Source organism: Vanacampus margaritifer, chromosome 4, assembly GCF_051991255.1.
Source record: "Vanacampus margaritifer isolate UIUO_Vmar chromosome 4, RoL_Vmar_1.0, whole genome shotgun sequence".
Lineage (NCBI taxonomy): Eukaryota > Metazoa > Chordata > Actinopteri > Syngnathiformes > Syngnathidae > Vanacampus > Vanacampus margaritifer.
The window spans coordinates 31,309,682-31,323,043 of NC_135435.1; the positions used below are offsets into that span (position 1 = coordinate 31,309,682).

At 44.1% G+C, this 13,362-nt stretch overlaps 1 protein-coding gene across 3 annotated transcripts in view; it reads right to left on the minus strand.

The window, feature by feature from the left end:
* Positions 1-308: 308 nt before the first annotated feature.
* Positions 309-13,362, minus strand: part of tshz3b (teashirt zinc finger homeobox 3b) — a 55,060-nt gene continuing 42,006 nt past the window's right edge. For all 3 annotated transcript variants that reach the window (XM_077564303.1, XM_077564300.1, XM_077564301.1), the window contains one exon: positions 309-5,419. In XM_077564303.1, the coding sequence (XP_077420429.1) occupies positions 1,899-5,237 (3,339 nt within the window). In that variant the 5' untranslated portion in view covers positions 5,238-5,419 and the 3' untranslated portion in view covers positions 309-1,898. The remainder of the gene's footprint in view (positions 5,420-13,362) is intronic.

The window sequence follows — 13,362 nt, forward strand, 5'->3', positions numbered from 1 at the left end:
TATAACGGTAGTTCAAAACGGATTTTACTCCAAGAAAATATTGCATTATAAAGAGACAAGTTCAACATTTTCCCAAAGCTATAAAATTCCACTCAAATGTTTTTGGATTATTTTCAAAATTACAAAACACGCATTTTAATAAATAAAATAAAACTTAGAGAGTTTGTCAGTTTAGTTTGGTCTGCTTTTGTTTTATTTTTATTTTTTTTAGCATTAATAATATCAAGTAAGACATCAAACTATCGAACAGTTTTTAGGGTGTCTTTTTCGTGTTTTTTGTGTGTCAACACAACACTCATGAATCATAATTGCAAAAAAACTGGTTCCTTTTTTAATGCTGCAGTAGAAAAAAAGGTTATCATAATAACAATAATAACAACAATATGAATGTTTTCATTGTCAAGTACAACAACATTAAGAGAAAGGAAAGGGCAGCCTTTGTGTGTGTGTGTGTGTGTGTGTGCGCTCTTTACATGCTTCATATTTTACACATTTTGTATTTACACGTCACTTGGTGGGGACAGTGGGGGGTGTAGCGTAACCATGGTTACCGTTCATATCCCCCCCACCCCCAATCCACATCGATAAAGCTGCATTGTGGCCACATGACCGAGTCAAACTAAATGTTTATAAATAATAAAATGACACAAAGTCCCGTCTTTTTGCCACATTTTTTTTGTGTGTGTCGTGATAAAAACACTCTTCAACTATTTGAGCGCGACTTTTAATTCCACTTTTTTCATGGCTACTTTCAGTTTTTTTCATCATTTGATTAAATAACACACAGATCAAAATAAAAAAAAAGTCTTGTGCAAAACAATGTCATGAATGTCTTTGTTTACGGTGCACCAGCAGTCATTATTCTTCTTTTTCTTATTTTTAAATTAAAAAATATAGAAAAGATGTATAATTTAGACAGGAATTAATAGTTCAGGTTTTTTTCCTTTATATATATATATATATACACATGTATTTACATATTTTACACAGACCTAAAGAAAAGGAGGTCCCTGAACAAACAACACAACACCCCCCCCCCTTTTTTTTAACGATGAAGACAGAAAGGTGACAATGTGACATAAAAAACAAAACTTTTGCCCTTTTTCTGCATTCAAAGAGCATAAAAGTTTACATCTTAAGTGCTTCCGTATACTCAGAGCAAGACGGCCACACTCAAAACAACAACAACTTGTCAAATTATGAATGAAAATGAAAAGTCAACCGTATTACAATAAAAAAGAAAATGATTTTTTTTTTTTTTTTTAGACGGAAGGACAAAATCTAAATATTAACATTAAAAAATGTGAATTTTGCATGTGAAAAAAAAAATAATGGCATTCAATTATTTTCCATGATTTTTGCTGGTCGGAGCTCCACGTAGATTTTCTTTTTCAATCCAAAAATGTCAACAATTTCATCGATATGATACGATATAACCCTATTGGCGCTTTACTCTGGTAACATATCAGCCATTTCCTCACAATATCACAACTTCTTCCCCACTTTATTCTAATACGCTTACAAATTTTTGTCGCTTTTCAGTGTGGCCGTCATACTTATGCGTACATAACAGCAAAAAAACAGAGACAGGTCCAAAAAATAACAAAAGCCGATGTAAAGTTTTTTTGTTGATGCATGCAGTTTTTCACACGTGGTGATGTGGAAATATAAAGCAATTTCATTGACACAAAATACGCACAACTCCATTTGTAGGATTATTTTATTTTTTTTAAACCTTCATATTTTGTGTCTCAGGGCTCTTGTTTGGAGGTTTGTTTAATTCTGTTCTGTGCCTCGAGCAAAGGAAAACAAGAAAAAAAAATCCTCATCCGTCCTTTGTACGGCAGTTTTTCCGGGGTCCCAGTAGGGTCAAGTCGGGTCAAGTCGGGTAATCCGCACTACTGCTTGTCTAGCTCGCAAACGTACATGAGGTGGTCCTCTGGGGACTTCCCGTGGGTCTTGCTGAGGTGCAGTTTGACGGCGTGTTTGCTGGCAAAAGTCCGGTTGCACAGTTTGCACTGGTGCGCCGCCACGCCGCCCCCCTCGTCCTCGTCGTTGTTGGGAGACGCCGCCGTCAAATCTGGGGCGGGCAAGGACGAGGGCAGGGCCACGGGAAAGGACGGCAGCGACGAGGGCAAAGGGCGGCTGGACGGATGCAAGTGAGCCAGGAGTTTGTCGGAGAGTCCTTTATGGAGGCGTTGCTGGGAGATCGGACCCAGGAGATGTTCCCCGGAGAGCTTGGCCAGGTCTCTCAGCCGGAAGCCCAGGTGCGCCTCCAGGTGGCTGACGTAGGTGGACGGGGAACGGATCTGCGAGGCGCAGTCGCTGCAGAAGAACACCGGGTGGCCAGAGTCCAGGTTCTTCAGGAACTTGGTGCCGCCGGTCCTGCGCAGCTGGTACTTGACGTTGGCCAGCCAGTGGGAGATGGTGGTCATGGAGAGGCCGGTGAAGCGTGAGATGTGCATCCTCTCCTGCGGGCTCAGGTCTGACATCATGTACTTGCCGTCCGTGGTTTGCCTCAGGCTGGAGGCAAACTGGGCCTGCAGGATGAGGAGGTGCTGGGGGTTCCAGTTGGACTGGCGGCCTTTGCGCTTCTGGGCGGGCGACACCTCTTCCGCCTCTTCCTGGGTGGCGCCTTCCACGTCGGAGCGCTCAGACAAGCTGGTGGGCGTGGAGGCCTTAGAAATGGCCTGGCTCTCCGTCAGGTTCCTCAGCATGTCAGAAATGTCCGACAGGGCGTTCTCTTTCAGGGGGGACGAGGACATGAAGGAGGCGACGGCGGCAGAGGCTTTGGTCATGGCCACCGTAGGGGAAGGCGACACGCTTTTGTCGGCATTCTTGCCTTTGGTGAGATCCATAGGTTGGTCGTTGCCACTGAGGTTCGGCTGGTAGAAGTAGCGATCCAGGTGGTCGCTGCCTGATTTTTTGGCCTGGGCGGGCGGCGTGGAAGCCGCCACCGCCGCCTTCTCGGCCAGGCTGTTGCTCATCTTGAAGAGCATGCTCATGGGGTCTAGAGAGGGCAGGGCGGGTTTTTTGGCGGCCTTGCCCAGGTGGGCATTCATAACCGATTGCAGGGCGCTAAGCGGGTTGACGAATGGCTGCTCCGGCGGCGGGTGGTCGGTGATGATGGCCGTACTGCCGCAGAGAGACCCGGACTGAGGCGAGGCCGCAGCAGACTCCATGCCGTTCTCCGCGGGTTCCCTTGCACTGCCGTCCCCGTTTGTCTCCTTGCTGTTTGCTCCACTCGTCACATTCTCTGGAGTTTTGCAGCCTCCTGTTTTCATTTCCTTTGGGGAGTCTCCTCGGACGGAGTCCTCCACCTCGCTGTGGCATGGTGATGGCGTGGTTCTCATGGGGGATGACCTTGCCATGGCACCCGGCTCCCTCATCTTCTCCTCTACTTTTGCCACTTTCTCCGTCACCTTTTTTACAAGCTCCTCCATAGCATGGAAATTGTTTTTGGATAGCGGCGAGGTTTGGCAGATGGGAGGAGACACCAGTTGGTTTTTGCCGGTGGGCGACCGGATCTCTGCCCCAGGGAACATGTACTTGAGTGGGGAGTTTTTCCCCGAGTTCCCTAGAGAGAGCTTCATTATGTTGGGGAGCTGGTAGGCGGCATGGATGCTGGGGTAGCCGCCCCAGCTCGGAGCGCCATTCTGGGCTTTGTTGATGGCGGAGGCCACGGTGTTCTCCAAGGACTTGAGGATGTCCAGACCACCTTTGGGACTTGCGTCTAGATCTTGCTCAGTCAGATACGTGTACTTGGACGAGATGTCAAACTTCTCCTCGGTTTCCTCTTCGACTCCTGACATCTTGTTTGAATTATTGTTAACAATGGATTCTTTCGTGCATTCCTCCTCCTTCTCCTCCTTTTTGATCTCCACGGCCATAGCGATAGGCGAGACACTGGCGGGAGGAGGAATTGGGGCGGGTGGTGGCGAGAAGGTGGTGGCAGCTAGAGGAACCGACTGGACCTTCTCTTCTACGGTCGGCGTGGGTGCCGGGCTGGGCGTCTCCATGATAGGTTTGCCCCTCTTGATTGCCGAGTTGGTGACTTTGATGAAGTGTCCCGTCACCATCATATGGGCGGTGAGCTCCTGCAGGGTGTCGTGCGAGCTGCCGCACTCCATGCACTTGAGGATCTGCGACTTGCGTGACTCAAACTGCCAGGCATAGCTGGCACCATTCTGGTGCCCATAGCGATTGTTGGGCGTGATGTACGGGTGGGCCGTCCTCTGAAGAAGCTCATTGGCATCGGCCAAGCAGGCCGGTTTGGGCGTGGCCCCTCCGTTGGAGTCCGGCGAGCTGGGGATGTCCAGCTCCATAGGGGCTCTTTTTCGAGCTGAGATGATCTTAGCCACCACCGGAGTCACGGGCTCCTTCAGAGGCACTTTTTGGTAGTGTTTGGTCTTAATCATATGGACGCTCAGATCCTGGAGGGACTCAAAGGAGTGCCCGCAGTACATGCACTTCAGAACCTTCTGTGCGTCCTCCTTGCCTTCCATCTCCAACAGGGAGCGCTTCCTAGGTTTGGACCAGCGCTTGGTGCCCTCGCTGTCCACCTCGTGGTTGTCATCCCGGTAATGTCCGGTCTCGTTCATGTGAACAGTGAGCTCCACCAGGGTGTCATACGCTGCGCTGCAGTCTTTGCAGCGGAACTTGCTTGCACCGGTGAAGATGGAGCCGTAGAGTTTGGAGCTCTGGCGGTAGAGCTGCACGGTGCTGAAGAGGCTCGGCTCTGCGTAGGGTGCCGACACGGCCACTGCCGGGTGCTGGGCTAGGGCCAGTCTGTTCTGGTGGTTCTGCGAGGCCTGCTGGAGGGTTTTGGCCACGGCTGTCTGGTGCCAGTCGTATCCGGCGCTACCGCAGCTGCTGCTACTGCTGCTGCTACTGCTACTACTGTGGCTGCGAGGAGGCTTCTCCTGGGGAGGCTGGCTCAGGTTTAGGTTCAGGGTAGACCAGTAGGAGTTGGTCAAGAAAGAGGTGTAGATGGCCTTCATCTTCTCCAGACTGTCAGCCACGGAACCGGAGCTGGAAAGCACAGAGCCCGAAAGTACAGCTTCGTCGCCACTCCCTGGGGTGGCAGCGTTGTCCGCGGCCGTCATGGCTGTGGAGGACAGCGACAGGACACTGGCTGGGTCTTTAAAAAGAAGAATGTCCTCCTCTGTTTTGAGCGGCGAGCTCTCAAAGTCCGACATCCCGTCGCTGGATTCGCTCAGGTGGGACTCGCTGTCCATTTCCTGGCCGGAGAAGTCCGCGGCGGTGGGCGAGTCACGCAGGTCGGGCTCAGGCCCCGGGCCGTCATTCCCGTCTTGGCACAGGAACTTGGCAGCGGGTTCCTCTGCTTCCTGCGCAGAGTCTTCTCCGTCCAAATCCTCATCCAGCAGCGCCGCTTCCTTCTCATCTTCGGGGACGTATGCTACGAGGAAGCGACGAAAAACATTTGTTAGAAATGACCTCAAGTCCATCCATCCATTTTTAATAATGCTTATCTTGCTCTCAATTAACTTTGGATGACACTCAGGACTTGTCGCCAGTCAATCAAAGGGCACGAATTCAGTCACATTCACACTGTTAGTGATTGGGAATTGAACCCAAACACTCTGTCACACTAATGCTGATAACTTTTTCCTTTGGCTCTGATAACACCATGCTGAGATTTAGACCGGCTTTTAAGTTGCTAGCAAATTGATTTTTGCTGTTGCACATTTCATACTGTACACACAAGGTCAGATTCCCCCCCCCTCCCATTTTCCCTCATAGACTACTTCTTGTCACAAAGGCCTGCAGAGACTCTGCACACGGAATCCCGTCTTTGTTCTGTACTGGAGAGCATTAGTGGCAAGAGAAGCGGAGCTAGATGGGGGTGGGGGGGCTCAAACATCACTCGCCACCTTCTTCTTCCTCTCAAGGGGCAACAGCTTGAAATTAAAACTAAATTTGAAATTAATGAAGCACGTTGCGGCGGCAGCGCCGGTTTCAGAAGTAATAAATTACTTGTATCAACCTCGGAGACGGCACTTCCTGTCTGTCAATTAATACGTGGGCCGCCTCTAATGCCTTCCCGAACAGACACCCTCGCCGTTTCAATTAAGCGTGCCTCCTCACTCATTACGGTGCTCAGCCCGCCTCGTAAATAAAAATGAATGTTACGTGCGACAAATCTCCGTGCCGCCGCTGCGCAAAAAGCCATTTGCTTCAATTACCAGAGATTAGAAAAACTTCTGCGTTATTATTTACAGTTTAGCCGGCGGGCGAGCCAGCCAGGGAGCGTGCGTGCGCTTCGGGCTTTCAATTTAGATTAAAATACCGCCCGTTTAAGAAGAACAGCGAGGAAAAAGTCAAGACGAATGAAAGCGCACCGACGAATGTGGGAATCCATCAGCGGAATAAAAGAAGATCACAAGGCACGATCATATTTTTGACTGCTCGCCAAAGCGAGTGAACGCTGAGCGCTATTGACTCGACTCGCCTGAAAATACAAGACTATCATGACTATAAAAAATATATCTTAAGAAACAAGACCACTAAACTGACCCACTATGAAAGCTCATGATGACAGCTTGTGTGAGAAAGTAAACAAATATTTATCAGTTAATACACGTGTTTTATACCCGTGTGGATAAAATCTGGATTGATAAAGCCTGGTATGTCAAAATTAGGATCATCTTAAGCGATTTTTAAAAATTGCGTTCTGTGACAATATAAGCAACAAAACAAGAAAAAAAATCTAGCTATTTCCATCCATTAGTAATCACCAGTAAACATGAGTTCGCTGCACAAAAACACGGTTTCTGAACAAAACGTGAGTGGTTTTTTTTGAGTGAACAGAAACAAGAAAAAAATGAGAAACTGTGACTTCTGATGGTAATATTTTATTGCTGCACTTCAGATGTACAACTACGAAACACCGTTGATGATTACAAACGTCCACGTCTCGCTTGTTAGCATTATTTTCTGTCAAAATATTCTTACTCCGCTGATGTGGCCATTTTGCAGGATCTCTGTGTGAAAGTCTGACATCTGTGGTGTGTTTTCACGAAATATTTGACTCCTTCCCCCGCATCGCCGTCTTTTGGTGGCCACATCGTGATACGCTCGGCGCCATCTGTTGCGCGAGCTGAGCGACAGCTGTTAACCGGGACGAGCGCGAAGCCGCCAAGGCCAAACCGGGCGACCGGTCGTCACGCACCTGCCATCGCGAGCGGTCAAAACAAACGCGCGGCATAAAGGAAATGACGAGCGCGCGTCATTTGCGGACACTTAACGCGTTTGTTTTTTTTTTGTCGCCGAGCAGCTGCTGGGATGACAGCGCAACGACTGTTGCGGCAGGAAAAATCATCAACACGAGGCCGGATTGAAAGCAAACATCAACAAGAGATTGATGATGACCTCCACCAAGGCTTCAAAATACAGCTGGATGCCTGATGTTTTTTTTGTCTCACCGATGGCGCATAACAGTCAATCTGTGATTAAAATCATTGATTAACGAAGCCGCGTCGGCGCTTCAGCACCTGAAATTTCATCACTTCACATCTCAAACGCTCTCGGCATGTTAGCCAATACTGAGCATGATCGTCCCATATATTGTCCGAGTATGTATAGACACACATTTAAATATGATATACTGCATCATATGTTGGAGGGAGATTTCCAAAAAGATTCCACCTTTTAACTCGGCCCAAATTGTCCGTCGTGATGATGTCATGAGAGACAAAATGTCAGCAAACTGAATGAACCTGTAAAACTAACAAATAAAACATGATGGTCCATATAAGGGGACATTATGGGACACTATTCAACAAAATAGGACATGAAGAGGATATTTGGGGGTCTCTCTCAGACATAATACGACACCATGGGAATGACGGGATATAATGGCAACTACATGGGACACTATAGGACATAAACATGAGACAACGGCAAAACAGAGGACATTATGAGACACTATGGGACAAAATGACATATAGGACACTGTAAAGGATATTATGGGGAATCTTAGGTGACTTACTTGAGATCTGTGCTCAAACTATTTGGTCTCTAGTACTCTGAAATGAAATCAGAGCGGCTACTTCTATAGAAATGTTCAAATCTCAAAGTATAGGAGGCAAAATGTGCACTTTTTGGTTTGTAAATACGATATATTGGGACAAGACACGATGATGATCATTTGAAAACTTGTATGACTTTGCAAAATTGCGTGTACTAATAACAATTGCAAAAATGCTGCCTCAGCATTTAGCTGTTATGCAAATGAAATAAGCTGCCAATAAAAGTGAAGTCAGCCCCAAGCGTAAATGTTTTTAAAAATGCAGGTTCAATATTAATGCAAGGGTTTTCTAGAGCGCTTTTCTGGACACTCAAAGACGCGTTACAATGGAATGGCTGCATTTTTCTCCAGAAAGAATGAATGCATTATTCGTGCATTCGCACACTGTGGCGGCAGGAAGCGACTGAAGTAGCCACAGCCGCCCTGGGGCAGCCATTGGGCGCCTACGGCCCCTCCCACCACCACCAAGCATTCGCACCTTCCATACACCAGCGTGAGGAGCTCTGGAGGCAAAGCGTGGGAAGTGCCTTGCCCAAGGACACGACACATGACTCGGGTGTGGGGGGGGGGGGGGGGGGGGATCGAAAGGCCGACCATCTGGTTCCGACCGTCTCCACACCGTGAGCCACAGACGCCACAATAGGAAGCTTTTTTTTTTCTTTTCTTTTTTTCTAAATGTCTTCAATTTGTTCTTTACATTGCTCATGTTTTTCTACAGTAAAAATGTTTCAAAAGGAGAAAAAGGAGGAAGATGCTTGTGTTGGAATTGAGTCAACTTTGAGCCTACGCACACACACACACACACACACACACGCACACACACACACACACACACACACACGCACACACACACACACACACACACACACGCGCGCAAAAAGATGATCCCCAAGGTTGCTGGCTGGCGTCCATGTTGTGAGCTCCACCACACCATGACCTCGGACACTGAGATAATTGCAGCCTAACACACACGCACGCACACACGCACGCGCACACACGCACGCACACGCACACGCACACTTGGGCCAGCATGCAGGTTCTGTTTTTAATTAACGGGAAAGTGTCATGTTGAGCGAAGGATGACTTTTATCTACAGGAGCGAGTGTGAGCCGCTTTCATGTTTGCTGTTGTGGGCCGAAGCTCCTTTCCGTGAACCTCAACTTTTTTTCTTTTTTTCTCTGTCACGTGGACAAAATTAGTTTGGAGGTGTGAAAGCCTTTAAAAACAAAGTAGCGAGGAAGAAGAAGAGGACAGCGAGACAATGCAGACGTTCTCGCATTAGCAAATGTTAAATGTATATACCTCATTGATTGATTGATTTATTTATTTATTTTCCAGGAGAGCTCAGTATTGTTCATTCGATTTGACATCATCATTGCTCTCCTTTTTTTTTAAAAAAAAACAAATAAATTAAAAAAATTTAATAAATGTTTTTTTTTTTTACTATTATTTTTTTTAAATATATATACATATATGTTGATTTTTTTTTTTTTTAACAAGGAATCAATTGACCAATTGTTTGATAAGACAAATGAACTGGAATAAAAAAGAATAATAATTTGATCATTATTTCAAAAAGTTAGCAGGCTACAACGCAAAAGCAAATGAATAAAAACACATCAATATTATAATAACAATCTGGACAAGCTACAATTCTGCAGCACAGCACAAGATAAATAACAACAATTATTTCATAATTATACGGTATAGCAGGCTACAACACAGCAACAAATGAATGATAATGTAGAAAATCATTTCACAACTAACCCTGTCAAATGCGCACTTGATGAGATCTTTTCATGCGCTTCTTTCGCGTCCCCTCCCAAGCGCGTGTTAATGAACTTAATTGAACGGGAGAATCGATAACGCTTAATCGTTGTCATTTGACAAATTAGTTGGCTACCAGTGTGTGTATCTGTGTGTGTGTGTGTGTGTGTGTGCGCGCCATCTGCCGTGTATCCCGCCACAAGATCGTTGTTACAGGATCAATGATGTCATCAAGCCGTGTTGAGTCACTTCTTGTACTCCCTCAAACTTCAGCTTGTTGTCCTTTTTGATAGAAGCCCGAATTAGGGGTGTGTAGACTTTTTATAGCCACAGAGGTTTGTACTATTCTACTATGTCTGCAAATATTTGTTCTTCAAAGCACTAAGATTTATTTTTAATGTTATTTTATCCATCTATTATTATTTTTTTACGCTATTCCAATTTGATGTGGACAAAAGTCTTGGGACAAGTTCGACAGGATGGAATGAAGAAAACAAACCTTTAAAAATATATTAATAAATAAACTATGGTCACGTTTGGTTGAAATTTTGAAATGAAGGAGCCACAGTTAACGGAACAATTGATAACCTTTTTAAATACTTAAATATATTACAAATGAATTACATAAAATAGCACAATTCACATTACATTTAAAATGAATGAAAGTAAAAGCAAAACATTATCGATGATTGACAAGCTAAACTATGAATACAAACAAAATATATAGAATCAATTAAAATAATGCAAATTAAATAGACATAAAAATAGAATTAAATACAAATGAAAATACAATAAAACACTACAAATTTAAAATAAAATCATACATAAAAAAAAAAATATATGGCCCCTTTTTCTTTGATAAATAAAATCGAATCCACAACAACAACAACAAAACACCTTCTAGAACATCTGAACTTAATTGGTGGTTATTTGGAGGCAATTGAAATTGTGGCATTAGTCTTTATCCGTTCATTATGTTTGAATGTGATTGTTTAAATTCACAACACAGTCACATCCCACAATTATACAAGGGTGTGCACAATTGCGCAACCACATCACACATGTGAATATTATTTCCCCTCAAGAAGTTTTCCCCCCGAGCTGGTGAGTCGCCTTTTTTTGTTTTGTTTTGTTGCTTTTAATCACAAAAACCTGTCATTTGAACAGGGGTGTGTAGACTTTTTATAGTCTCTATAAAAGTGGTTGTCACGGTAAAAAACAAAACCATAACAACTACAGTATTTGGCTTTTGAGGCATTTTCCCCACAAAACACTTCATCTGCTTACATACTTGCAACGACAACCTGCAACCAAACAGGAAGTGCGCGCACGCGGTCCTCGCACGCACTTAGCGCGTGCGCGCGTAGCGTGATCGGTTTGGACAGCGCTGATCAAAAGATGTCATCCCACCTCGGGAGCGCGCGCCCACCTCCCAGTAAATCAGCGCCGCGCGTAAATAAAGTGACAGGATCACTTTACGGGCCCGTCAAGCAGGCAGCGGAGGCCATTACCGAAAACGCCGCGCCCGCCTCCGCCACGCTAATGGACGGGAGATCGCTCTTCGCCACTGCGCTCTCGCTACCTCCGCCAAGGAAGACTTGCTCAGGGATCAGGTGATGACTTACAAACTGTTTTTGTTGAAAAAAAAACAAAAAGAAGGATTACATCTCATGGCATTGAGTGAAGTATTTGTTAGCATTTAGCATGCTATTGGTCTGAAACAGGTTTGCATTTTTTACAAGTAGTTTAAGATACATTTGTGCGGTCCTTTAATAATGATAAAATCCACAACTTAAAAAAATCTGAAATTTCATGTAGAATGTACTGAGAAATTCTCGTGTCACAAAACATGACATTACTGACCGTGACCACACACAAAATTTTGCCTTCAGTTTCTAATTAAGAAAGTGAAGTGCATGCTAAGAAACTCAAATTGATTTTGATCAAAGTCAATTTCAACCACATTTTCCTATAGTTTGTAGTGATTTAAAAAATCACAACGATAAAATCCACAACTTATGAAGTCGAACATCGTGAAGTTGCAAAATTGTGAAATTTCACTTGGAATTTTGCGAATATTTCCCATCATTGCAGTCTCACCAAATGCCGGAGCTTGGACCACGAAGTTGCACCAGATTTGAAGGTGCCGTAGATCATTTAAAAAAAAAAATGTTTCCCAGTTGTTTCATTCATTTATTTCCTTCATAAGCATCCAGCTTAGCAGAAATTGCACTTCGTCTAGTGACTAAAAAATGACATAACAGCAAAGCGCTAAACATACAAAGTCAAATATTTCCGAAGTTGTAAAGTTGAACATTCCGCAAGAAACTTGGGCACAATTTGCCTCTAATGTTGTGCAAAACTTAAGGATTGGGACCAAAGCGTCACATGACCAATCAAATGACCAATGACTTATTCTCCTTCCGTCATCTTCTTGTATTTGACAACTTCTGTGACGAAAGGAAAAGCTTCACCAGCTTGGCCAAAATCCTGCTCCAAGTTAACTACTATCAGTGCTTCACTTCTTTTCACACATGTACCATATTTTAAAACATTAAACAGTAGGAGAGAAAAAACAAAACGGTTATTTCCAATTGCCTTACGAGAAATAGTTTTGCAATGCAACCAAAATGACGGCTGAGTAGCATCACACACGCGATTGTTTGATAAGAAACTCTCGCGTCTGATGAAATATTAATGCCGCGATTGAGACGGTGATTCGTGTGCCTTGGCGGAGGTCTGGGCATCCTGTCGTTATATTCACTCAGGCCAACAGATTATCGCCATCTAATCAAACATGCAATTATGTGCATATATTACACATATACATTTAGAAATGTTGAAATTGAGGCGGTCAAGCGAGGATTGCCAGCAATAAAATAACAAATTAAAAAAATGAGATGTGCAATGTTACAGAGAAAAGGGAAGGAAAAAAAAAGGGCAATAAAGGCCGGGGCGCTCGGAGGCAATTTAGAATGCAAAACACAAACCATTAAGTTTGCGCATTATCTTTTAATTTAATCTGGAATGATTTATAATCCATCACGCCGAGCCGCAGACGCATTCAATTATTCACCGCCGCTTGATTGACAACAAAGGTGATTTATTAAGATCATAATATATTTATTTTTTTAAACCTGATGTGCTAGCACGCTACATACATACGCACACAAACACATCAGACATCTTCGTTTTTAGGATCAATAGTTTGTCTTTAGGCGGGTTCCCACAAAACATTTTTGTGCTGCTCTTCTTATTTGCCACAAATCCAACAATTTTCCCCGACAGTATCAAAATAGCACAATCAAATATGAATATTTTTAAATTTTAAATCAAACTTGACCCCCAATTTTTTTTTTGAATTTTGAATCGAAATTGAAATACAGCGACAAAACAATGACAAACAATTAGTCAAATTAAACAAAGTAAAATAACAGGAAAGATATAGAAAGATAAACTCAAACTCAAAATAAAATACATTTAGTAAAAAAATATACATTTTATTTATACATTCTTATAATTCATAAATAAAATACCATCCATCC